At 38.4% G+C, this 27,718-nt stretch overlaps 1 protein-coding gene across 2 annotated transcripts; it reads left to right on the top strand.

Moving 5' to 3' along the window:
- Positions 1-1,672: 1,672 nt before the first annotated feature.
- Positions 1,673-25,796, top strand: EMB2766 (structural constituent of nuclear pore). 2 transcript variants are annotated; one of them, XM_077382615.1, is made up of 9 exons: positions 1,673-3,162; positions 7,768-7,873; positions 8,612-8,693; positions 9,001-9,123; positions 17,643-17,720; positions 19,988-20,091; positions 21,745-21,832; positions 21,915-22,013; positions 25,299-25,796. In XM_077382615.1, the coding sequence occupies exons 1-9, from the start codon at positions 1,779-1,781 to the stop codon at positions 25,389-25,391; spliced, it is 2,157 nt and encodes a 718-aa protein (XP_077238730.1). In that variant the 5' UTR covers positions 1,673-1,778; the 3' UTR covers positions 25,392-25,796. The 2 variants fall into 2 exon arrangements, with proteins under 2 accessions (XP_077238730.1, XP_077238731.1); XM_077382616.1 differs by having other exon boundaries at positions 7,777-7,873.
- The last annotated feature ends 1,922 nt before the right edge of the window (positions 25,797-27,718 follow it).

The raw sequence follows: 27,718 nt of genomic DNA on the forward strand, positions 1-27,718 counted from the left end.
CAATTCCTCATAAGCCCTTCCACATTTGGTTCTCACTTCTGATGTGGCATCTTTGATTCTTCATGGAACCCCGACATTTCTTCTTCATTTTATATATTTCTTGTTACTCTTCTTCGGCCCTCTGCAATTAAACTGACAATCCTCTCTCTCTCTCTCTCACACACACACACACACTTACCTGACGAGCTCTTCTATCTTGATTCTCTCGCACAACCCATTAATAAGGTTTGTTTTTTGTCCATATTTGCATACACCATCCTGACGAGCTCTTCTATCTTGATTCACTTGCACAAGCCACTAATAAGGTTTGTTTTTTGTCCATATTTGCATACACCATCCGCCATTCCCTTCTAGATCTACTCGAGAAAAAGAGAATGTTTTGAGAACTTCAACAAAAATCAAAATCCTTCTTATGGGGAAAATGAGTGAAAAAGGAAGGATACAAATTAGAAAAGCGAAAAAATGGAGATTCTGTTGAGAGAATTTTAGGGAATTTTTCTATTTTCTATTTTTTTTCTTTTTATTCGTCATCCTTATCTTCTTCTTCTTCTTGCACGAATTTTAGAATTTCTTTTTCATTGTCTTCTTCGACTTCCTGCCTCAATGTTATAATTTATTTTTTTTCTTTTTCTCCTTGTTCTTCTTCTTCTTCCTCCTTGAATTTCAATCTTTTATTTTTATTCTTCTTCTTCTTCCCATAGGAGTAAAATATGTAACTCTAAAGCTACTCAACAATCTAAATCTTATCAGAGTAATATATTTTATTATTTTTTGATGTAAAATCTAAGTTACTCGGCGTGAATCCTATCAAAGTAAAAAATATATCAAAGCAAATATCTATGTCAGAATATATATAAGTATCCCTATTAGATTAAGATCTATATCGACGTAAAATCCAATGTTTTGTTTTTATCATAGTAAAAATCTACTAGAGTGAAATATGAGTTTTTACATTAGCCTTATCAAAAAAAATAAACGGGTGAAAAATCTAAATCTTTTTATTTCTATCAGAAAAAAATATTTGGAGGCATAAAATCCTTATAATATTCATCTTTGTAATTAAATTTTTAGTTTTACATCACCCTATGAGAGTAAAATATCTATTTGCGCAAGAGTCCGAATTACTTTTATCCCTATCAAAGTAAAATACCTATTAGCGTAAAATCTGAAGTTCTTCTTTCTCTTAATTTTCTTGGAATGTTTATTTTTTTGAGACCATGATTCGACCGTCTCTATCTCTCTAATGAGCGATTTGTTAGCGTCCATCGCAAAAGGCATTTCGTAGATGGCATGTCGCATCTGACAGCAGCCACCACAGCTCACTTTTCAGCAGATTCTGTCTCCATTTGTGATGTGGCTGCTGTCAGATGCAATAGGCCATCTGCGATGGACGCTCCTGAAAGAGATAATTTAATTAAATAATTTCTCATTCTATGCTATTATATTGAAATTTCATAAAAAGCCATCCAACATCAACAAAATCAGTAAAATTTAAAATTCTAGAAAATTGAATGACAAAAAAACTAAAAAACACAAAAATTACCAGAAAAAACTATCTACACAAGCAGACATGACGAGTAATCCCCGACTCGACTCGGAGCTGACTGAGCCACGCGTCATCCCCAACTCGGACCGGGTTAAGCCGAGTAAGGACACGCATCCATAAAAAGGTTAAAAACCCTTGGAAGGGTTTCTGTTGAGTCCTCCCTCCTCCCTCTCTCCCCGCGGCAAACGCTTCAAATTTCCTGTCGCAGAAGAGCAAGAGAAAAGGCAAAATCATGTCGGGCTTTTCCTCTTCTCCAGCGGTTTCCTTCACTCTCCCATCATCCACATCATCCTCTTCTTCTTCATTTCCTTCTCCCAATCTGTTTGGTTCCACCCTTTCTTCTCAACAATCCTCCTCACAGTTTTCCTTCGGATCTTCTTCTTTTCCCTCATCACCCTCCCCTTTCCCTTCTTCCTCTACATCATCACCATTCACTCAGTCCTCTTCTCTGCTCCCATTTAACACATCTTTTGATTCTTCAAACCCTAACTTTTCCTCCGGACCTTCTGCATCTCTCACAACAACAAATCTTTTCTCTGGATCTCACTCCTCTAAACCTCCTTCCTTTTCATCATTCACTGTTTCGTCTTCTTCTTCGTCATCATCCTTTAACGCGGTTTCCTCTTCTTCAAACCCTACTCTTGGAGCACCTTCTGCAAGCTCTACATTTGGATTCTCTGCGAATTCCTCCTCTTCTACAGGTTCTCAACTCTTTGGAATTCATCCCTTTTCTGCTCCTCCTGCAACATCTTTTTCTAGTGCGAAATTTTTCGGATCTTCATCATCTTCTTCTTCAGAGGTAACCACGCCATCCTTTTCAAATTCCGCATTGTTTACTGCATCCTCTTCTTTATCTTCAATTTCCACAACTACTTCATCTTTTCCGACTTCGAATTTCTTCGGAACTTCTCCATCCCCCGCAGCCACACAGTCATTGTTCGGAACGTCTTCATCTGCAATGCCTCCATCTAGTTCTCCATTATTCGGAATTTCTTCTTCTTCTTCTTCTCCTTCAGCTCCAACAACTTCTTTTTCATCCATGTTTTCTTCAAATTCCGCCTCTCCTTTCTCGGCTTCTTCCCCTGTCTTTTCTTACCCCAGTGCTACTCCCGTAGTTTCTAAGACCCCTGCTAGTTCTGCTTCAACTGCCGCTCCTTCATCAACACCTGCTATAACCTCCTCCTCATCATCAGTGCCATCTTCGACCTTTTCTTATGGAACTCCTTCATCTTCCGCTTTCCAACCCTCATTTGGATTTGGTACTACGTCTTCTGCCACTGTCGCTTCTTCTAGTTCGACCCTCTCTAGCACGGTATCTGCGAAACCGATTTTGTTAGCTTTTGGTGCTTCATCGGCACCGACAGTCACAACCACGAGTTCTTCGGTTTCCACCCCATCTGCTGCACCTTCTTCTCCTGCCCTTGCTTTGTTCTCTTCACAAGCTACCGCTTCGGCTCCATCTGTTTCTTTATTTGGAGCACCTTCGTCATCGGCGGCAACCACTTTAACATCCACAGCTATGACTGCTGCAGCCTCTACTAGTGGATTCCCGAGCTTTTCGTTGTCTACGAAAGCCCCAACATCGACATTGGCATCATCAGCTTCTCCAGTATTTGGTTAGTTATTCAATGCTCTTTGCCTATTTGTAATTAGAGTTCTTTATTTTTTTATATTCTGAATGCTGTATTTTTTTAAGAGGATGCATTTTTATTTCAATGGGAACTTGATGAGTCGGTCCGCCTACACATCTTGCCTTTATTTTTGAATAGTAATGGTAATGGTAATGGATTTCATTAAGGAATAAAGACGCGAAAACCATGCGACCGAGGTGGTCAGTACTACAAATATAGAAAAAGGAAAAGAAAGACAAATATAAGCCTACAAACAAAGTCCTCAAGGAGGAAGGAAGTCAAAATTCTCCAAGGCCACCCTATTAACACCATCTCTAGCAAGTCTATCAGCTTCACTATTAGCCGATCATCTAACATGGTGAAAATTAATTGATGATCCTACAATTCGGTCCGTGATCTCATCCATCCAATGCGCAAACCGCCAAGGAGCTAGAGTGCACCCCTTTAGCCAGCGTATCACATTAAGCGAATCGCCTTCCACTAACACCTTGTCTAAAGAAAAAGGTATCAACATCCTTAAGCCTTGAAATATCGCTTTTAACTCAATGTCATTAGAATCAATAATGCTGATTGACCTGAAAAGGCCCACTTACTCACCCCTCCCTCATCCCTTACGTGGCCTCCAATATCAGATGGCCTTGGTTTCCCTACACTGGACCAATTGAAATTAAGCTTTAGAAAGCCCTACTCAGGAGGGCTCCAAGACTGGGAAATAGTCACTCTTTGCTCGCCTTCCAGGTATATCTCTCTTCACCCATGCCATCAGTCAAAAGCTGATACAAACTTAGAGGGAGGATTCACACCAATGCAATTGTTAAGGCCAAAATCTTCGTGAAGATGAAATGAGGGCTTTTTACTTTTCCCCTGAACACTATCATTTCTCTCATTCCATAGAACCCACAACGAGGTCAGCAATATCACCTTCCATAGAATCTTACCCTTCGTCAGTCAAGGAGCTAACGCCCAACAATCCAATAATTCACCCAAACTATCAGGAAGCACATACGATATCCCAAATCTATTCAATATTGTCCCCCAAACATACCCTGCGAACTTGCAATGAATAAACATATGGTTCACCAGTTTTCCCGCCTTCACACTGAGCGCAATGATCTATTATAAGCATGTTGCGATTGCAAAGATGATCTGCTGTGAGGATTTTGTCTAGGAAGGCTGTCCACCTAAAAGCGCAAACTCTGGGAGGGGCCGGGATACTCCACATTTTAGCAAGATGCGTCGGAGAAGAGAGCGGTTATCAACGGAGGTAAAAGGAGTTGACGTTGAACGTCTCGGAGGAGCTCTGGATCCAAACCTGAGCGTCATCCCCTGTTCTCTTAATATACCCTGAATGTAAAAGATCTAAGAAAATGGCCATTGTCCAACTCCCTATCAAAGGAGAAAAAGTTAATCCTTCAAGACATTTGAGGTCCTCCTACCATACATTCCTTTACAAAGACTTCCTTATCGACAACGACCGGAAATAAGTCAGGAAATGCCACCTTTAGATGAACTTCACCACACCACTTACAATGCCAAAGCTTAATTCTATCACCCGAGTAAACTCTGAATCTAATCCCTTCTTCAAGCTTGTGCTTTAATCCCATGATGTCCCTCCACACTATCACCTCCCTTTTACTGAAAGTCTGAAACTATCATCAGATTCCATCTCCCTGGCATTGATCCATATTTTCCCTCGATTACCTTAACCCATAGCTGATCCTACTCCTCGCCAAATCTCCAAAGCCATTTAACTAGGACTAGAGTGCATTGTTCACTTCTTTGAGCCTCCAATTTCCTAGGGCCCAGCTTTAATGGGTTTGTAAACTTCCTCCTAGCGCACCAAATGCAATTTCCTCTTATCCTTTGATCCACCCCCACCCCACCCCACCCCACCCCACCCCCCGCCACCCACCCACCCACGCACCCACCCACCCACACACACAGAGAAATCTTCTCTTAATCATCTCAATTCTCTCTATGACACTCATTGGCCACCTAAATACTGATAACTGATATATTAGTACATTTGCCAACATCGACTTTATGAGTGTGATTCTATCTCCCAAGGAGATGAAATTCCTTGTCTACGTGTATAGCCTCTTTTCCACCCTCTCAACAATCGAGTCCCATAGATTCTTCTTTGACCTACCAACTCCCAAAGGTAAGCCAAGATAGGAGGAGGGGAGAGAATCAACTGGACACCCGAGCAACTCTGCTAGGCTCCCTACCTGTGCTGGTGGAATTTGGATCCCCATGATCCTTGATTTTCGGAAATTTGATCTCTGCCCTGGAAATAGTTCATAGGACCTTAGTATTGCCTTCAATTTCACCACCTTACCAACCTGGAGCTAAAAATAATAGTATCGTCAGCAAATTGTAAATGCAATAGTGCCCTCATTCCCAACTCTGAATCCCTCTATCAAGCCCACGTATCTTCCTTTTTCAATCATTCTGCTGATATAGCAGTATAGCAGTAAAGGTCTATGCCTTTACTGCTACACTGCTCTATCAGGAGTAACATTTCACATTACTCTGGGCCTATGGTAAGGTTTGTGAAGTATTAAAGATTATTTATATTGAATTGTAAACATTTTGAAGTTTATGCAATAAAAACCTTTTGCTACTACGATTGAAGTAACTCTCCCCTTTGTTTTCTCTACTTGTTCTGTGTTGAATTTTTACTTTTTATGCTTATTTGATTACATTTCGTCCAGGTATTGGAGCAGTTCTTGTATTTGGAAATTCGTTTTTGATTAACCATGGCTGGATAAAGCATGCCGAACAATGCAACTCTTTTGCACTTTAACCAAAAACTAAGACAGGAATATAGGATACTGCTAGGTTTAGTCTGATAGGTAAGTTGATTGCTTTAGAACTTTATCTCTCATGTCGAGGACAAGCTAACAATGGTGGTCTGTTAGTTGAAACCAAGGTTTTAAATTTCGGTTACGGTCGGCATGGAAACAGGAACATATCGGTTTCGGTGGAAATTTCGGTAAAATCACGGAAATGTGTGGAAACATATGCAAATGATGAAAATTTTTAATCGTTTAAAAAACATATGCAAATGATGAAATTTTAAGATGAAACTTCGAGAAATGCTAGAATAAGCACAAATACATACGTAGAAACATTCATAAGCAACAAAGCCATCCATAATGGCTTAATCACTTTGAACACCTAGTGATGTGTCGCACATGTCTGGAACAGTAAAGTCAATAAAGAAGTACAATGTAATGGAGTATAAGAAAGTACAAATGACCAGTCTCTCGTCTAAGAACCCTAACTTTATGTCAATACCACATAGAGTTACGAGGTATTATTGGTCCCATGTCGATATGACATTCCATGCATACGATTCGGTTGCTTTGCTTTGCAGTTCAATGATGTTGCCTACCAAATATCATTATCTACACTAATGAAATGAAATGAAATGCGAATAATAACGTCTTTCCATTTTTTTCGGTTCCGACCATTTCCGTCGAATTTCGGAGATTTTAGGAATTTCAGTCAAAATTTTGGAGAAATAATGATGTAAAAGGAAATTATATGAATTTCGTTTCAGTGGGGATGGAAATGGAAACATTTCGGTCATTTCGGAGAAACTTAAAACCATGCTTTGAATTTTCCTTCTTTGTGACCCCATTATAAAATTTCAATTATCCTGTTCACTTTTTCTTCTTACCATAAAGACATGATCTATTGGCCCTTGGTTCTTGCCATATGTTCCTGATGTTTTTTCTGTCTACGTGCAAAAAGAATACAAGTTTGAAATTGATTTATTATGGCTCCTCTCCCCTGAATGATGCCCAAGGATTTGGCCACTGAACTGCCATATATGGGCGGCATGGTCTAACACACTATTGTGCCTAGAGCTACTCTACCAAATCAAGCCGCTTATCGCATAACTCTGACTCAACGTGAAGAGCTATAAGAGCTAAGAACAGCTAAGTATTTATCGTCGTTATTTTGGCTATAGTCATAAACATGATTGCCCGTCATATCAATTGTCCTGTTCTACACATCTTCCTCGTGAATGGTGGGCTCTCATTATCTTCTCAGTGAAGTTCTTATACAAGTTTTTCTATAACATGGATGCAAGTTCTTATACAATTTTTTTCTATAACATGCATATATGCTATAAATTAATGGCTGCTGCCAGGTTGCCGTGCACTTTTCAAAGCTTTTGCTCCTTGGTTCTTCCAATATGTTCTTGACATTTTTTCTGTTCGCGTGCAAAAAGATTACAAGTTGTTTGGAATTGATTTATTATGGCCCCCTCGTACCTGAATGGTGTCCTAGTTGTTTCCTTTCTTTGTTGAAACGGATGCATCAATCATTCTTTCTTTTTATGGGAGGCCACTTTGTGTACAACTTATTGTCTTGCTTTGCCTATTCTCAATCCCGTACTTTTCCTGTAGTCACTTTTTTACTTCTTGTGATCTGATGGTCTAGGAAAAGCATACACTTTCCAAGCCTAATTGGCTTATGTTATCCCCATCTTTCTGTTTTCTTTTTTCTGGCCTTTATAATTTTGTTTCCTTTTCCTTTTCGCTTTTCTCTGTTTTTTCACATGTGTGTTTGCTTCAGCATCTACAGGTGTGTCATCGGAAGGCGCTCCACAAATCAGTTTTGCCACTTCAAGTGCAACCACAGCTCAGGCATCCTCTTCAGCTATTGCAGCTACTAGTGGCGGGTTCGTCTACTTTGTAATTGTAAACAGAGGAATGAACTATGCCTAATGAGTTTCCATATATAAATACTGTATGAGGGCGGATGGCCTAGGCAGCTGTCTCCATTGGAGTTGGGAGAGCTTCCTTACCATTTTCCCAAGTGGGAGAGTGGACATCATAATTTGTGGTAGAGAGGGTACACATTTGTGTGGTCTTTAACTATAATCTGATTCAAAAAAAGAAAAAAAAAAAGAGAAATGAAGGATACTATGAGAAGCGCTTCATTTAGGCCCACACACATGATGGCAGCATGATCCAGGGCATCAATCACTTCTCCTCTATGGTGATGCCATTGTATGGAAATCTCTCTGACAAACAGTCTGAACCATCTAGTTTGTGGGCTCCATTTGGACAGTTGAGGATATATTAAGCAACTGTTCAATGTGGTTTTTGGATTAGGATGGTTAGAATTGTCTGCTTGGACTGATTTTCAGGTTTTGACATCCTTTAGTAGGGTCAAAGGAAGAGACAGTGCAGATCTGCTGGTAGCCTTTGGGCATAATCACAGACATTTCTCGTGCATTTCTCATGTTAATCTTAGATACGGATTTCTCCTAATAACATAATTCCTCTAACCCTAAGAGCTACATTTCTGTCGACTGTATGCCGGGTTATGAATGCTATGTTTTTTTTAAAAGTTCTTGAATATTTTAGCTCTGACATTTCTCAATGGTTTCACATTATATTTACCCATCTTATAGAGCAGCATCTTCAACCATCAGTACGGCACTCGCTCAAGCGCCTAAATTACCATCTCAGATCACTGGGAAAACTGTCGAGGAGGTATGCATTATATTCACTACCACCTTATTTTGCTGCACCTTCAGTATACACACTATATCAAGTAGATTTTCTGATAGGGGACTGTTTTTTCTGAATTCTGATGTCATGCTCTTAGATCGTTTATTTTTTAGGTTTTTATTGAATGATTTTGGGTCAACCACTCATGTTTTGGCATTGCGACTTTTTTGAGATTTCTAGCTTCTTGCTTAATTGAGATGCTTTTGGTCTGAGCAGCAGGAGCTTGCTGGGAAGATTTTTTTTTTCTCGCTTAATTGAGAATCTGTTTATTATTTTTTTTTTTTTGCAGATTATCAAAGATTGGAACTCTGAACTACAGGAGCGCACTGGGAAGTTCCAAAAGCAGGCTACTGCAGTTGCTGAGTGGGACAGGAGGATCTTGCATAATCGCGAGGTTCTTCTTAGGCTTGAGGTAATTCCTTAATCTAACATAAGGACAAAGACAAGCTTTACATCTGAGTAGAAATTAGCCTTTACAAATGGTGCATATGTTAACCAGCTCATGCAATCAGTTCCTTGTACACAGTCTGACTGGATCAGTAGTTTCATTCGAATATTGATCGAAACTTATATGTATTTTTTTTTTGAATAGTAACTTATACGTAATTTTACCATGTACCCATGAGCATCGTACATTGTCTTACCAATTTGCATACTTTGTGTATATTTAGTATTACTTATTTGAATATGAGATGATAGTTTCATTGTGTTCTGTATACGGGGCATATATCCTAGCTTAAAAACTTATTAAGTAGGCGGAGTATTTTATTTTCTTGAGAGTTCTCGTACTTCTGTTGTTTGAGGTTTGTTGTTTTCTCTTTATGATATTGGTGTTGCACTTCTCTCTTTGCTCATCTAGTTATCCGGTTACTTTAGCTCATAGTCACTGGAAAGTTTCTAGTTGGATGTGAAGCTCCCTTCCCCGGAAACTCGTTTCAGAACTAAATTCTCACTTCCCAAATTTAGAAGTGCGCTTCCCGGATGCTTCCTACCTGTTTCCTCTTAATTAAGAAGAAGTTTCCTATTGAGGTGATTTTTTTGAATGATAATGAATCATTAATAAGATAAAGAATATACAACACCGACCAAGGAGGTCAGCTAAGAAAATACAGAGACAAGAATAAGAAAGGGACAAGCTGCAAAAATACCAATAAACAACTATCATGGAGGGAGGAAGTTGAAGATTTCTAACGCCCTTCTCGCTACTGCTTCCCTAGCCAATATATCTGCATCCGAATTAGCCGATCTTTTCACGTGAAGGAAAGATACGCCCAAATCCCCAACATGATCCATAATCTTAGGTGATTATTTCTTCCTAAAAGAGTATTTTCTCCTTTTGATAATGATGGAGTGTATTAAAAAAAAATAGTGTATTTAAAACTTGAATACTCATCTTAGGTGTCAAATGAACATTATGTGGATCTTTTTCCAAAAAAACATGCCATTAAATGTACATGAATAAAACATGTGAAACTGTAAATTCTTAAATCTTGGAATTCTAATTAAGATCTTTAGTTGAAATCCATACCTATATTTACGCTTCTTACCTAACCTACTACAATACTGCCTACAACAATACGCTTTCTATGTTGACTTTTCAATGACGCTTCCTACACATTCTCTTTACTTTCTTTTTCGCTTCCTGCACTTGCTCTTGAGTAAACTCCTCACTTCCAGCTGTGGCACCTATGCTTTAGCTACCCTTTAGAATTTAATAGGTAGGAGCCTAACCGACTCCGTTCCTTTAGCATTTTTCATGAAAACATATCCATTTAATATCTTACGACTCCGGTATGGAATTTTCGAGACATTTCGAGACATTTTGATTCCATGACCCCACTGCTCATCCACTCTTGCACAATTCATGCCCTATGTAACTAATGTCAGACTGGATTGATAGACCTCTTGTTAAAGCGTTTCCACAATAAGCCCTTGAAGGTAGAAAAGTAAATCACACGAGGCATGTCTACTTTTTTTTTAATCATGTTAAGCACTTACTACTTTCTATTGGTAGTGCCAGAATGGGGAGTGTGAGAAGCGATGCGGGAAGCAGAATCAATGGGTTTAGAAAAGAGAAAATATGGAAAGCAAAAAAGCTATAATGAAAGTAAGAGGAAACATGTGGAAAGTGCCCTTGAAAATCAACATGAAACATTTGATAATCCTCATTGGAAGCAAGCAACAAGTGTACAGAAAGAGTAGGGTTATAGTAGGTTGAGGAATGGTTAATGTAGATAAGGATTACAAGTAGGTTTAGGGATTTATAGTTTTACATGTTTTAATTTTATTCACGTAGATTCAATGTTAACTTTTTGAAAAACGAGAATAATTTTTTCATTTGAAACTTATGATGAGTTTTTAAGTTATAGATGTGCTCTTTTTAAATAAGCTCCTTCTGCATTATTTTTTTTTTTTGTTTTGAAAATGACAGTTTTATTATCAAAAGGAGAAAACACTCTTTTAGGAAAAAGTGATCACCAAAACCGGAAGCGTATGCTTAATTAAGAGAAAATGCATGGGAAGGGTGTGAGAAGCATGTGAGAAGCGTGCTGCCCCTAAATTTGGGAAGTGAGAACAACTTAGGTTGCATTCTTTAACCATTCTCATTATTCTAGGTCTGGAAGTCAGATTTAATTTTTTTTTTTTTTTTTGAATGGTAAAAGATAAAGTCTTTCATCAAAGGGAGACCGAGATGGTCAAATACAATATGAGTGAGTAGAACAACATACGAAGAAGGCACAATAAAATCAAGGACTGAAAAAATTAAGGAGGAAGGAAATCAAACAACTCAAACTCCTCCTTAAGAGCCCCGGCCTTTGCTAACTTGTCCGCTGCCCCGTTCCCTGATCTCCTAATGTGCCGGAAAGAAATACTCGAGGAGCCAACTAAATCTTTAATCTTATTGAAAAAAGTGGCGAATCTCCATGGAGGAAGATGAGAACCAGATATCCACCGGATGACATTCAAGGAGTCCCCTTCCACCACTACATGATCAAGATCCACATCCACGAGAAGCTTGATTCCTTTATGGACGGCACGCGCCTCCGCCTCATTAGAATTTGCTATGCCAATCGGGCCTGCAAAAGCCCGCTTCACCACTCCTTTGGCGTCCCTAAGAACTCCCCCAATACCAGTAGACCCTTGTTTTCCGAGGCTAGAACCATCGAAATTGAGCTTTAAGTAACCTATAGATGGAGGTTCTCAAACCTGAATAATTTACAGACTCCTCTCGCTGCTATAACAGACCTCACGCCACCGTGCCACGGATCATAGGCAGAGGTGAACTGAAAACTAGGAAGAGACATGGCCCAAAAAGATGGACAAAGCCAACATCTTGGAAGCCAAATAAGAAGCACTTACTACATCCAACACATCAATGAGATCTTTGGGGAAAACCCAAGAAATACCAAATCTACTCAACATGCCACTCCAAATCTCCCGAATGAACTTGCAATGAATAAATATATGATTCATTGATTCCCCATCTTGAATACACAAGGAACAGTGATCCACAAATCCCATCTTTTGCTTCCGTAGGAAGTCAATCTTTTGAATGTGATCGCGAATGGCCGCCCACCCAAATACAGAAACACGGGGGGAGCAAGGATCGACCATAACCTAGCAATTTTAGGGACCGCCGGGCAAGTTGCGAGATGGGAGTAGAATGATTTAGTGGAGAACACCCTTGTAGAATTCTAGATTCATACCCCTATATTAAAGACATCCAACTTGAGATAATGCCCTCCAAAATCTCAAGCAGTCAAGCAACAACTTAGAGTTCTCTATCAAAGAAATTGCGCCTGAAAGCAGGCAACCACACCACCCTACGCTGTCTCCTTTTGAAGCAATCTCTGACCAACGCCTCTTTGGAAGATGATACCATAAACAACCCCGGAAAAAGAGTTTTTAAGCCAGATTTAATTCTTAGTATTTGAAGTGCTTCCAGAAATTGGATCACCTTTTTTATCATTCAAAAATAAAAATAAAATAACAATAAGATCACCTTTTTTAACTCATTTCCATTAATCACATTTTTTTTTGCAATAGAATCACACTTTCCTATCATCCAAAAAAAATTCTAGAGTTCTAATTTGTGGGATATAGATGCCAAACATAATTTAATAGGAAGGAATGCTTTTATTTGAATATTTTAATAAGAAGGAATGCATTTCAAAGTTTAAGAAAATTCTGTTATAGAAATAAAGAAATAATTATGCCCATGGTCCAATCAGACTTTAGTTATTACATTGCCAGATTTTAGACTTATTAATAATTACATTGACCTATTAGTCCAATTGGGCAAATGATTGTATGAATATCAAATGTTTCATTTAGTCATGTAATATAAATAGTATTACTAGTTCATATCATACCAAGTATGAATAATATCTCAAATTCAAAAGGCTTTATCATGTATAATTTTTGTAGTAAACCTGATGTCCCTATGCTAAACAGAGTTCTCCAACCCAAAAATCCTGATTTAGGTCTCTGAAAAACTATGAAGAGATAGTTACTAAGGCATCTTTATATATGTCTTTCTCAATTAGAAGTTGAAATCTTTATGTTTTCTGAGTCATCTTTCTGTGAACTCTCAAAGTTAAAATGACCATGGATACGGATTTGTTTTGTTGGTCAGCAAAACTCTCTTGAATAGAGGAGGCTTTAAACTCTAACAAAATTAGTGAATAAAGTAGATCTTGTATTGTATCCATCTGATAAGAAAAAGTTCCATGGATTCAGTTTCTTTTGCATGCCATAAGTTCACTCCTAGAAGTGTTAGAAATATTCTTGTCTAGTCAGAAATTCGCCTTTCAAGTTGAACAGAATGTTTCCTTGACAAACAGTTATTGTTTGAGGGGGCCGAGTTTATAATAGAGTTTTGCTATGCCCAAGGTTTTAAATTCCGGTTTTGGTTTTGGTTTTGGTCACTGCAGAACGGGACTGTTTCGGTTTTGGTTGGAAATTTGGTTGGAAATCTTTTAAAATTATGAAAACGTGTGGAAACATATGCAAATGATGGAATTTTAAGATGAAACTCCAAGAATGCTGGAACAAGCACAAGTACACACTTGGAAACTATCCCATAAGCAAAGACAACCATCCATAATGGGTTTAACAACATTGAACACCTAGTGAAATGCAGGAAATGCTGGAATAAACACAAAACTCACATAAGCAAGACAACCATTTATTACGGCTTAACAACATTGAACACCTAGTGACATGTGCTATCTGATAATTCAATACATATTATATTTCACATATAATTTATATAAATATTTTTTTTTTGAAAGGTGAAATTGTATATAAATATTTATATTTAATACATTCACTATATTTCTGTTTCATATACAATTCATATGAGTATAATTATGTAATGCATATATGTAAATTCATATAAATATATTTATGTAAAACACACTGATATAGTATACCCCTAATGCACTTATGATTTTTGTTTCGATTTGCATTTTGATTTCAGTGGGGATGGAAAGAGAAACACTTTGATTGTTACATGTCAATTTCAGTGGAAATTTAATATCATTGTTATGTCTACAATGGTTATATTAGAATGGACATGTTGTAATTCATATAATTATTTATACATCATAAATTCACTACATTTCCTTTGCAATTCATATAAATATAATTATTTTTTTGAAAGGTAAATATAAATATAATTATGTAACACATACTACTTAGCTTAGCTTAGTAGCTGAACTCTTTCTATTGGGGTGGTGCTACCGGATGCTTCTGATCAATAGGAAGAGGAGGAAGAAAATAAAATGTAAAAAATGCGAAGTTTATGTCGAAATGGCATTTCGGCACAAACTCTAACAAAGAGCAAAGCGAATCCTATTCGCTGTAAAGAGAAGAATAGAGAGATTCCTTGAAGATTTTTTCAGAAAAAAATGACAAAACTAGTTAGAAAACAAATCTAGAAAAGATTGGTGAAGATGATTCTTACCTAGAAGTTGCCGGCTTCAATGTTTCTATAATATTCGGTGATGTTCATCTTCATATCTTCACAAGTGTTTTTCACCGCAAGAGATCTTGTGTAGCCCATTGTCTTTTGTGAAGACTGAAGAGTCAGCTTTTTTGCTGTAGCTTAATGAAGACAACAATGCACGTCGTCAGCTTTTGTCGCCCATTGTCGGATTATGAAGCTAGGCGGCACGCACTTCCCATCTTCAATGCCGTTTCATTTTTCAGTCTAAAGAGCCCTAAATGGGCGAAATTTCAGTAAAATAGTCGGATCAGAACTGTCCACCTGCTGTAATCATGGGTTTAAATTTCGCATTTCAGCCGAAATTTTTGCAATATTGGTCAAAATGACCAAATTTTGGCCGAAATTCAAACCAAAATCCAAAATGTAAATGATTTTGGACCCAACTGAAATTTAAAACAATGGATATAATTACTAATTAGTGCCTGGATTAACTAAACTTTTCCTTCAACCTTGTTTGGATTGCAGGGAAAACATTTTTTAAGGCCCTGTTTTGCTGTTTGGATTGCGGGAAAAAATGTTTTTTAAGACCATGTTTGGAATTCAGGGAAAAACATTTCTTAAGGTTGCTGTTTGGATTGCAGGAAAAACGAAAAAACATTTCTGAAGGCGATGTTTGGACTGCTTCAGTTTTTTCTGGGATAGTCTTTCTTTTCCAAAATTTTCCTAAACCCTGTTTGGTTGCAAGATTTTTTTGAAAAAGTTTGCGTAGAAAAAATATTTCTAAAATTTCCTAGTTCTTTTTACATATGTAAAAAGATAACTTGAACCAAACCTCTTTAATTATTACTTAGGCCTTCAATTTATGATAATATCCCTCCATATTAATTATAATCATATCGTTTCACCCTAAATCATGGAAAAGAAAAAATTTCCAAGGAAAAAAAATTCTTTCTGGAGTGTTTTTCTTGCAATCCGAATGGGGCCAAATTTCCTACTTTTTTACACATGAAAAATCATAACTTGAACCAACCCTATTCAATTTTTATTTAGAGGGACATTGTACTTTATTGAAATAATGAATGAAGTGATTTAATACAGTTTGTGTGTGTGTGTGTGTGTGTGTGTGTGTGTGTGAGAGAGAGAGAGAGACCCAATGAATCCATTTTCTAATTTTTTTAAGCGAGAGAAATCCGCTCTAAAAAATACGACCTAAATATCAGGATAGATTCTGAAATCTATTATCTTTTTTTTAAATCGACATTTATTATTCCAAAAAGTGCCAAATAAGGGACAAGCTGTCTCCTAACAGGCTACAATAGTACCGCCCCTACATACAATAGAATTAGCTTACATATCCGTTATATGCTATGCATCCCCATTCCCCATTACATTACCCAATAGCTTGTATCAAATCCAATAAAAAGTGCCATATTTGTGGCCCCACCAAGTCAAGATACGTGTCTGCCATGCCACCCAGACCTCTCCACCTCATTCCAACTGGCGAATTCGATTTTCAAAATCCCGCTCGAAGGACCAGAGCTATTGTGTGCCCCTAGCCGTGCACGATAGCCATTGTTCTATCGTGCGCCAGGCCATCTTCTTTGGCAGCATTATCACACACACACACACACACTCACACACACACACACACACACAGAGAGAGAGAGAGAGAGAGAGAGAGAGAGAGAGAGAGAGAGAGAGAGAGAGAGAGAGAGAGAGAGAGAGATGGGCCGGTGGTCTATTCCGGCAAGCCTCCCCGCCGACCACCACCTCCTTCTCCACAGTCACCACCTCCAGTTCCTCCTACAAATCCTCAACAAAAATCATCCATCTCCACCGGAGGAATCTCAGCCACCACCATCTTCTTCAAGATTCAACAACAGCCTCAACATCGCACCTCGATCAACAACCCATCTTCACCACCCGATCTCCGGTGGCCTCCACCTCGCACCACCCCCAAGCCCTGGCGGACCACTCTTCCACCATTTCCTACTTCCACTAAGCCCAAAGAAATCAAAATCTGGTGACCTCCATTACCACTAGTCACCAAGCCCAACCTCAGGCTACCTCCCACGATCTCGAATCTGGAAAACACGTCCTCCGACAACCAGATCCAACGACCCCATTACTAAATCCGGCAACTCACATCTTCCCACGTCCTCCACAGCCTCTAGATCTGACAACCCACGGCCTTTAGCCTGCCTTCCACAGCTTCAGATCCGGCAACCCACGTGCCTTCCACGGCTTCCCACACAGCTTTCCACGGCTTCAGATTTGACCTCATGGCCTCCATGGCCTCCACGACCTCAGATCTGGCCTCCACGGAAGAGTCACTTTAGATCCAATCTCCACGGTTCCAGATCCGATCTCCACAGAGGAGCCACGACCTTGCTGTTTCTGGCCTCAACTTTCTGTTTCACAACAGAGAGAGAGAGAGAGAGAGAGAGAGAGAGAGAGAGAGAGAGAGAGAGAGAGATTCGCCTCCCTCCCTAGGGTTTCCGTCGCCTAGGGAGGGAGCTATGAAGGAATCGTCAAGTTTGCCCCCGGTCTAGGGTTGGATCTTCCTATTTTTTTGGCACCTGAAATGTTTCAAAACTCTGTCAAAAAAAAAAAGACCAGCAATTTTTTGACTTTTTCTATCCATGGAGCTCAAAAGAAAAAAAAAAAAAAAAAACGCTCCATAAAATGGTTATAGACTGCAACTAGGATGTATACGATAACTATATTGTGGACATTGCATTATGATTTGATGGAAGTATTCTGAATGTGGTATGACACTGTGCGATGTTACTGTTCTTCATTTTCTTTTGGATTGCTGTGTAGGTACTATAGCTCTGCTTTTATTATGAGGATTGTTAACAATAATTTATGTATCTTTGATGGCCTGGTCTAATAATATTTCCGTCACTTTCTTTTATAGACTATCATATCTCATGTTGACCTTCTAAATTCTGATCTGTATATGTACATTATAACTTCAGAGTGAAGTGGCAAAAGTGGTTGAGAGACAGACTGGCCTGGAGCGCCACCTGGAGTTGATCGAAACTCATCAACTAGAGGTTTGTAACTTTATTATGATGACATTGATCTTTGTTTCTCAGGTTCCGTGTGTCATTCTTATACATTAACATGTACTTGTATGTATTACACACACACACACACATGTGTATGTGTGTGTGTGTGCGCGCGGGCGCGCACGCAGTGGCGGAGCCAGGATTTATGCATAAGGGGGGCAAGCTTATACAAGCTTATTCATAAGAAGGGCAGGCCTTCAAATTTTTAAGGGGGCTGGGCCAAATTGAGTTGGGCCTATTGAGGATTTGGCCCAACTCAACAGGGGCAACTGCCCCCCTTATGCTACATGCAGTTCCACCCCTGTCTGTATGCGCTCCATTCTTATTCATTAACATGTACTTGTATGTGTATATATATATATATATATATATATATATATATATATATATATATATATATATATATATATATATATATATATATATATATATATATATATATATATATATGCGTGCAGGTGCGGGTGTGGGTGCGCACGTGCGAGCGAGTGTCAAAAATGACTTCCGTGCGTGCGTGCGTGCGAATGTCAAAAATGACTTCGAAATACTAAGGGGATGTTCGGCAACACTTCTCATTCTCGCCTAAAGAATCGGGCGGAAACAGAGTGATGAGGAGAAACTTTAGAAACGGTTATTTATCGCTTCAAGGAATCCTATTTTTTAGTCGAAAAAGTAGCAAAATTTTTTGAAACGGACCTTAGCGGGTCACACAGCCGAACAAGATTTTTGAGATTTTTTTGGCTGTCGTCATTCTCTACTCCTAAAAAAGGGGAAAATCCCCTAAAAGAATAGTGGCCGAACACGCCGTAATGTTTAGGAGGAATATCTAGTGGAAGGAACACACTTACTGTTAGTATTTGGAAAATAATGGTGTATGAGTTCCATACTGAATCAAAAGTACCTTCATATATGCAGTGATAATTGCTTAAATCATACTGAAATATGTAGTGAATACTTCATGAAATTTGTGAATATCAAATTGAAGTGCTCCTTTCCTTGACTGTTCGACCTTCGGGGCTGTCTACACGATGAGGTGTTTTGGAAACTAAGTTTGCTGGCTATATTATGATTAAACATGGTAGTGCTAAATATCAGTAGACTATATATGTAGTTATGTACACACTACCCACACAATACATGCTCCAAAGGCAAAATGTTTTGAAAGTTCTAGCATGTCTTGCGATCATGGTTTTAAATTTCCACTGTAACTGACACGAAACAGCCAAAATGTTTCCATTTCCATCCTCATCGAAACACATACCGAAACCAAAACTCTAAGTGTATTAGTCCCTAGTGGCATACTATATCAGTATGTGTTTCATAATTATATTTTTATGAATTGCATATGAAATGTGGTGCATGTATTATGTATAAATAATTAAATATTTATATGAAATACGTGTGAAATGTGGTATGTACTGAATTATCAGACATGCATGACGACGCAGGTCACAATTTGTTTGATGTTGTTAAACCATTATGAATGGCTTCCTTGATTATGTGGTGGTTTCTAAGTAATATTTGTGCGAATTCAAGCATTTCATGAATTTTCATCGAAAAATTCTATTAGCGGCATATGTTTCCATATGTTTATGTGATTTTTCAGAATATCTACTGAAATTTCCAACCGAAACCAAAACCCAAATTCAAAATCTTGCTTGTGTTTCTTTTTCTAAGTCAACAATTAATAGTTATCTTGTAAGAGATGTTGATCTTGGTGAAATGTTGATGTTGGTGAATGCTTTTATTGCTAAAATGACGTTTATTTTTTGCGATACAGTTATATTGTTGTCTAATCGCCGGATACTTATCAGTCAATTCAGAATACTTCAAAAGATTAGATAGAGGAGCTATCATGCAATATTATGTGTTTGTACTATTATAATATTCATAGTATCTATATTTCCAAGCATACAATTAAAAAAAAAAAAAAAAACTATATTTCCAAACATAATGTGAGAACCTTTAACATAGATGATGTGCCATATCTGAAAATTGGCTCTATTGAAGTACTTTGAGGTGCAATTTTCCATGATAATTTGGTGCATTGGCTTACATCATGCATTGGCATACATTATGTGCAATGACCATTCGTTCTGAGATTAAATCTTCATCCAATTTGGATTTGAAACTTGGAAGCTCATGTTATTTTCATGATTACTCATTCAGCATTTTGTAACAATGTTCATGTTGTTGGTCCTATTTGTTTTTCTTGTTAATGAATTATGTTCTTTTTTCCTTTTGTTACGTAGGTTGAAAAGGCTTTGCAAAGTTTCGAAGAAGCAGCTGAACATATTTACAAGGATGAGCGTGAGTTACTTCGTGATGATGAGGTTGCATCTGCGAGAGATTCAATGTAATTGGCTTGCTTAATACATAAATGTTATATACGTTGATTCATGAGTTATGTCTTTAGTCTGTAAATTTATAATTTTGTGCATCCATATCTCTCTGTGGGGTGGGGGGTGGAGAGAATGTTTTTGCTCGGTCGAGCAGATAACTCATCTGCTCAGTAAAAATGCAGTGGGGGCCCACATTGTGTCGGTGATGCAAACCATTCATTTGATGAGCCCTGACATAGATAGGGATTGCCCAAAAAAATCAGCTCCATAGTTCATGGTTTTCCAAAATCCAGGACATTGATATGGATTATGGTATTCGATATCATGAGATAATGCATGACATGTAAAAATAAAGCATTATAAAACTTAAACTAGATTGACCATTGGTGATGTATTTATCAATACATTGATTACATGATCAATAAGACATACTACAAATTATAATTACAAATATACGTCAATAAGAAGAAAAAGGCATGGTAGTTAATTCGAAGAGAGTGACATACATTTTGAAACACGATAGTTATTTTGAGCAACACAAGTATCCATGCAATACTTGGTATGGCTTGGTGTTGTACTATGTTGGACACAGGACATTTGGCTTACTCAGCCAAGTTGCACGTGTTTTAAACATTATAACTATTTTGAGCAACAGAAATATCCATGAAGTACTTGGTATGGGTATCGACATTGTGTCATCCATGTATCACAGTTTTGATCCCTTTCTAACTATTTTGAATTGAGATCTATTGTTTATTGCTTGTGGCTTGTCCTTTCTTTGGTGATTGGTTGTTTGTTTAAGATTCCAAATAGCTGTATTACATCATTACATGCATAATATATGTTCTATATTTATACTTGTTGCACTACGATTAACATGTCATTGGTCATATATGCTTCCACATTTGAATTAGCCCTCTCTTAGTATTGTCTATATGATTTATGGCAGTGCTTGAAATTTATTGTAGTGATCATGATGTTGTAGCCTTCTGTTTTTGTATTGCGCTCGATTGAAAAAGGAGGGCATTCTGTTTCTTTTTTTCTCTTTTTGATAGGTAAGCTGGGATCAAACCCCCGATCTCAGGGTGAAAGAACATAGTCTCTTATCAAATGAGCTAGAGGCCAACCCCACTTTGTATAATTTAGGGCATTCTGTTTCTTTCTCTCTTTTTTTTTCTTTTTCTTTCCATAACTTTTGGATTTTATATCAAAACAATCTGAGTGGTGCTTCAATATGAAGTTTAGGCCCTATGACCTAAAGGTTGAGGCTTGGTTTTTCAACCTTTAGGTTGCAGATGCGATCCCAACTTACCTACCAAGAAAAATGGTTTACGCCTACAAGACTACAAGTGACTAGATCTTACGGGTGAGCATTTATTCCATACCCTCCATTTTGGGATTGAGATTCTAGCTCAATGGTCAAGGTTTTCGTCTTCAACCTGGAGGTCGAAGGTTCAATCCCAGCGTACCTACCAAAAAAAACTAGGTCATATGGTCCTATATGTCTGACTTTACCCATATTCCATATTGATGTCATACTCGTGTATGTTAATTCTATATTGAAGTGTAAAAGCCATATACATGCCAAATCTTTGCAGTGTCCCAGTGTCATTGGTGAATGTTTTGTTGCTGGTATCTTTTTAACCAATACTTTGTTTCCAACGTAGGTATGACCAAGCAGAATTCATTGAAAAGGAAATGGAACAGATGGCAGAACAAATAAAATCAATTATCCAGACCTTGAATGCCAACCAGGTACAGCATTAAAATATTACATGATTTTTAATGTCGCTTGTAGCTTTTTCATTGGCAGATGCTCATTTACAGCTTCGTGCAGGGCGGCGAACTTGATATGATCGATGGAATGACTCCTATGGACGTAGTTGTCCGCATTCTAAACAATCAGCTCAGTTCACTGATGTGGATTGACGAAAAGGTTCATATTACTTTTGTTATTCAAGTTCCTTGACATGTTTAGATTCTGTTTTCAGTTGAGTTGAGCTTTTGCCCATAGTGGTCAACGTTTTAAATTTCGACCGAAATCCGGATTTCGGTCAAGACCGAAACCGAAATCAACCGGAACTGAAATTTTGGCCGAAATTTCAGGAAAATGCAATTTTTAAAATTTTTTACTAGATTTCGTCCGAAATTACTGAAATTTCGTTACAATAATGAAATTTGCTTTTTTTTTCCTTACCAAATTTCGTCCGAAATTTCGGTTTCAGCTATATGTCCGAAACCAAAATTTAAAACCTTGGTGGTGATGAACCACATGTATAACATTGAGGTCAGGGTTGAAAACCTAGCTGCAGGAATATACTTCCGAAGATGTTTTCATTACCTCACTCTCATTCACGCTTCTGGACCTCCTCTTTGATGCCACCACATTTTGAATCTGTAGAATCACTTCTTTCTTGCTAGTGCACTTGAATTTTCTTCACACCCCACTTGGTGCAACGTATGTTCAAAGTTTCAGTTATCCATCCCAAATAAAGATTGCTTTTTGGCGTCATTGGTGACAATTTTATTACTCTTATTCCATAATCTCATCTCCACCATTGTTATTTTTGTGTATTTTGCATTTGTAAACTGCTTTTAGGCTTTGGTGATCATAAGAATGCCTGAAGAATTCAGCTTTGCTAATACCCAGAAACCCCTCATCCCCGCATTCGGTCAAAAAGCATTCACTGTGCAAAATGATTATTGTAATGATCTTTTGAACTTTGCTAATACCTAGAAACCCCTAACCTGCATCTTTGGTGGCTCTATTCCTCTAAACTTCCAAGTACAACCTAGTGCAAATTCAATATTATGTTTCTTTTGTTCTCTAATACGAATTCAACTATATTAACCATGCTTCACTGATATTCCTTTCATTAAGCATCTCTTTTATTACTTTTAAACTGGAAAAAAATCGTATTAGCAAATTGCCAAATAGTATTCATGAAATATTTCAAATAGGCTACTGATATTGTAACACCCATGTTTTGATAATGGGACGACTCACTTTGTTTTACGCTTCTCTTTTTTTTTATTGAAATTGACAATTTCATTGATACTATGAAGATTACATTGGGGACCAGGGGTCCCTACTTGCATAACATAGAATCAATTAAGGGTGGCCAGGAGCATACTCCTAGGCCAATAAAAACCAAAAGCATGGTTTTAAATTTCGCGTTTCGGCCGAAATATTTCGGTTTCGGCGGAAAACGAAACAAAATGCACATAGTTTCAGAAAAGTACAAAATTTCGGCCGAAACATTTTGGAAATTTCGGTGAAATTTTTACAAGATTTCGTTCGAAATTTCGTACCAAAACCGAAACGTTTTGGTATCGCTGATGACCGAAACCGAAACCGAGATTTAAAACCTTGACCAAAAGAAGTGATCTTCTGGGTCAACCGCTACAGTGAGGTCCACAAGTCCACACTTCCATGCGCTGCCATCATGCTAAATAACTACTTTACTTTCCTTTCCTTTCGAATTCTTCATCTACTACCGCAGCCTAGAGTGCCTTCACCATTCCCCCTTCCTTTCCTTTACATTGCCCAATGTTCTCAATTGAATCGAATCCAACAAAAAGTACCATATTTGTGGGGCCCGTCAAGTCATATGTGTGACCTGCCATGTCACACATACTTCTCCACCGCTTTCTAGTCGGCGAATTCAATTTTCAAAGATCCCGCTCAAAGGCTTGAAGCTATTGTGCGCCCCTAACAGTGCACAATAGCCAACCAATCGAATCCGATCTTCGGGCGGCCTCCACCTCGTGCCACCGCCCGTCCCGCGGATCCTCGTTAAACCACCAAGCCAAAAACCCTAGTCTAACCGTAGAGACCACCATTGTTCACCCTAACTTCTTCCTCTTCACCTCCACCTCCACCAGAACCTAAAACCCTAACCCTACCCTTCCTTCCACCTAACTCTAGATACCACCATTGTTCACCCCATTATTTTTCCTCTTCACTTCCACCAAACCCTAAATACCTAATCCTACCCTACCTTTCACCTAACCCTATTCTTATCTCCTTCCTAAACCACTATCTCTCCAGCCACCGCTCCAGCTAACTACCTGCAATCCAAAACAACTATCCTAACCTAACACCTCGGCCCTTCTAGCCCCAACCTTACACCTCGATCAAACCCATCTTTTACCTCCCAAACTCCAGACGGCAACCCCAACGCTATCTCCGGCTACCCATCGTCTCCGCCACTCAACACGGCCCCCCAGATCCGGCGACTCACGGCTTCCCAAAGCCCTTTGCCGGTCATCCACCGCACCATTTCTTGATATCCCACGTGCTTTCCGTGTTTCACGAGGGAGAGGAGGGTTTGGAATAACCGGTTGTCTCAGTATCGTCGTCCGCATCCTCCATCATATTTTTTCTCCACCACCACCATCACATCCACATCCAACCTCTTCCTTTTTCCTCCGAATCCAGCCACCCTTTTTCATTCTCCTGCCACGTCCAACACTTCCGATTCACCAGCTCACTTTCTCCATCCACCCTACCCAGTTCCGATCCTTTCCCCATTAAATCTGGCCCACTCGGAACCAGATCCGGCCATTCCGTCCCTCCAGCCACCATTGTTGCATCCTCTGCGAGATATGCCGAACTCCAGGCATCATCCGGCTACAAACACCTCCTTTGCCCATTAAAGGAGAGAAAGGGAGAGATAAGAAAGTAGAAGAGATGGATCTAAGAAAAAGAGAGACCAAGGAGATAGAAAGATGGGGGAACAGAAAAAATAGAAAGAGAGAGATCAGGGAGATCATAAAAATGAAAGAAAAGGAGATAGGGGGAGAAAGAGTGAGATCAGGAAATGAGAGAGATCGATCGATCGGAGAGAGAGAGAGACTAGTGAGAGGGGGAAAACACTAAAAAGGGGGGAGAGAGAGAGAGAGAGAGATGAAATTGCCTCCTTCCTTAGGGTTTCCATCGACCTGGGGTGGGGGGAAATTGCCCTTTTTTTGTTTTACGCTTCTCTGATCTGCTGCCAAGAGCTTTTTGGGAATTTCAATTGCCTTTTTACAGTTGGTTAAAACATGTAAAACAAGGTGAGTTCATCCCATTATCAAAACATGGTCGTGATATCAGTCCCCTTTAAATAATGCTTTTCGATAGATGTTGCCATGTTCTTTGTTGGCCTATTTTCTCTTAATATAATACTACCATACTTTTTTACCATTGAAATTGTTTTAATCTCTTTGAACACATTAGTCTGGCGAATTCTCAACCCGTATCCAGAAACTGGCGAACCGTGGTGGTGCTGCTGATAGAGATTTGGCTGCTTCAAGATTTTGGATGAGTTAACTCTAGGTTTCGTGCGAAGAAAGGTGTGTTTTCTTTTTTCTACATATGATACCGCTGGAGAAAAATGAAGATGGTTCTATCAACTCTTTAGTTCTATCATGTAGTGAGAATTAGTCTCTTCTACATAAATGAGAATTTGCAAGTATTTGGGTTCTGAAGGGGAGATTTGAAGCAATAGGAGTGTAATTCAACACCAAAAGAACTTCTATCTCTGTTGTGAGATACGAGTTTAGTTCATACAGGACTATGTTCTCCTCCTGTGGTTTCTCAACTCTCTGTAAGGTTTCTGTGTCATGAGAAAAGGTGAGGCCACTTTAAGGCTTGGACATGTAGACCCAGTTGATTTGCTGGGCTTCTGTAGAGAACGTTTTTATGTAGGGGAAAAAGGCTTATTATGGATGATTACTTTCTGGGTCTAATGGGCTGCAAATTTTCCTAGAGAACACATTTTTATTTTGGGAAAAAAACATCATGCAAATGAGTTATCCGAGTGCTAGAAAATTCGTTTCTTGATGGAAAAAAAATTCGAATAAAATATTACCTTGTATACAAATGGCCCAAAAGTGTTAATTTTTTATAGGAATTTGCTAGCGTCAATCGCAGATGGTCTGCGATGGACACTAGCAAATCCCTTATTTATATGATACATGGTTTTTAAAGATTCTTGGAGGTCAACTTTCTTTTGCAAAAGCAACCTTTAAAAACAATAGCATGGAGATAAATAACAATGGTCTCTAAAAGAGGAGATTTTATCCCAAAAGAGAAAGGCAGCGTTTGTTTTTCTTTTGTTGATACGCTTTCTTATTGTTTTTTTAACATCTTTGAGATCTCGATGACAAGGAAATAAATGTAATTCTGGCCCTCATTTCATTCTTCTTTTCTAAAATATGAACGAACCTGCCTCGGATGGGCCTTCATTTCTCTATTCTTCCTTTTTTTCATGTTCATTTGGCTTCCTGCCCTGAGCCTGAAGTGGGAATGTGCGAAAAAGGCCTTTAACAAAATGCCTATCCAATTTCTGTTTCCGAAACGGTTGGGCAAAAGAACAAATTTGGGCATTTGGTTGAAAATTTTACTCCTTGAATTAGTGTAGTTTTGTTAATTTTCCTTTGCTTACTGCTGAAATGGATGGTTTGAGTATCATTTGTTTGGACACAATGCACCCGGGAAGAGGGTTAGTGGAAATTTTCAGTTCTGGGAAGATCCTCAGATTGAATCTGTTACTGCCCATTTGAATAACTATAATGAAAAAAGACTACACACTTAAATTAGAACATCTGGCAATCTGGGAAATCTTTGTTATTAATTGTTTGATCTTGACCGTCCCCACAAAGAAAATTGGTAGTGGGAAGAGGGTCAGTGGAAAATTTCAGTGCTGGGTAGAGGGTCAGATGGGTATTTTAAGGGGACCACTTGAATCTTTACTGCCCCTTTGAATATTTATAAAGTAGAAAAGACTCGATACTTAAATTAGAACGGCTGAAAATCTGGCAAATCTATGTTATTAATTGTTTGATCTTGAACATCCCCACAAAAAAAAAATTGGTAGTGGATGTTCAAAATATTTGGGCAAGCATTGACTAGAAGGTCGAGATTGGATCAATCTTTTGATCTTCTAAATCAATGATCAGATGCATGGAGAGTCAGAGAGAGAGATATGATAGTATATTCCTAATAAATTTTCAAATATGGCTTCCTAATGGTTTCATCTATTGTTTATACTTTAATTTAAAGAATCATTTTCACAGTTGAAACACTTGGATTTAAAGTTATTGACTTCACTCTCTTAGTCAAAAATGTAATTTAAAGGCATAAAAGCCATGATTCTAATTGAGCTGGATTACTCTCTGGCGAGTAATCCAGCATAACTTTTCAAATGGGTGTTTCACCTTTCTAATGGCTTCACTTTGTTATTAATAAAGAAAAAGATTTCTGATTTGAGACTCATATTAAAAGGCCCACAGCTCGTGATTTGAGAGTCTCCTATCATACGTTGTAGTACCCAGTGTAAACACTCAAATGGGCATGGCCAGACTGGCCAGTGGCTTCACTTATTACTCGTATAATAAAGAAAAGGAATTTTGACTCCTTCATGAATACTTTTCACATGTTCTCATTTAAATAGTTTTTCTTTTGAAGGATCATGACTATGATCCCATATTAGCACCAATCCCCCTCTCACTAATAATATTTTAAAAATTACTCTAGGGCAGTGATAAATCGACTCCCGAAATGGATTAATCGACTCCCCATGTGTCTATCTCTCTCCTCTTTCTCGCTCTAACCTAGAGGAGAGAGAAAGACACATGGGGAGTCGATTTATCAAT

This window comes from Tasmannia lanceolata, unplaced genomic scaffold, assembly GCF_043159265.1.
Source record: "Tasmannia lanceolata isolate RefF3 unplaced genomic scaffold, GAP_Taslan_0.1 ptg000006l, whole genome shotgun sequence".
Lineage (NCBI taxonomy): Eukaryota > Viridiplantae > Streptophyta > Magnoliopsida > Canellales > Winteraceae > Tasmannia > Tasmannia lanceolata.

Excerpts from the sequence above, each read along its gene's own strand:
- EMB2766 (XM_077382615.1), top strand. The coding sequence starts at position 1,779 with ATGTCGGGCTTTTCCTCTTCTCCAGCGGTTTCCTTCACTCTCCCATCA. Across the intron at positions 9,124-17,642 it reads AGGTTCTTCTTAGGCTTGAG|AGTGAAGTGGCAAAAGTGGT; the intron begins GTAATTCCTTAA and ends TTATAACTTCAG. Across the intron at positions 20,092-21,744 it reads GCATCTGCGAGAGATTCAAT|GTATGACCAAGCAGAATTCA; the intron begins GTAATTGGCTTG and ends TTTCCAACGTAG.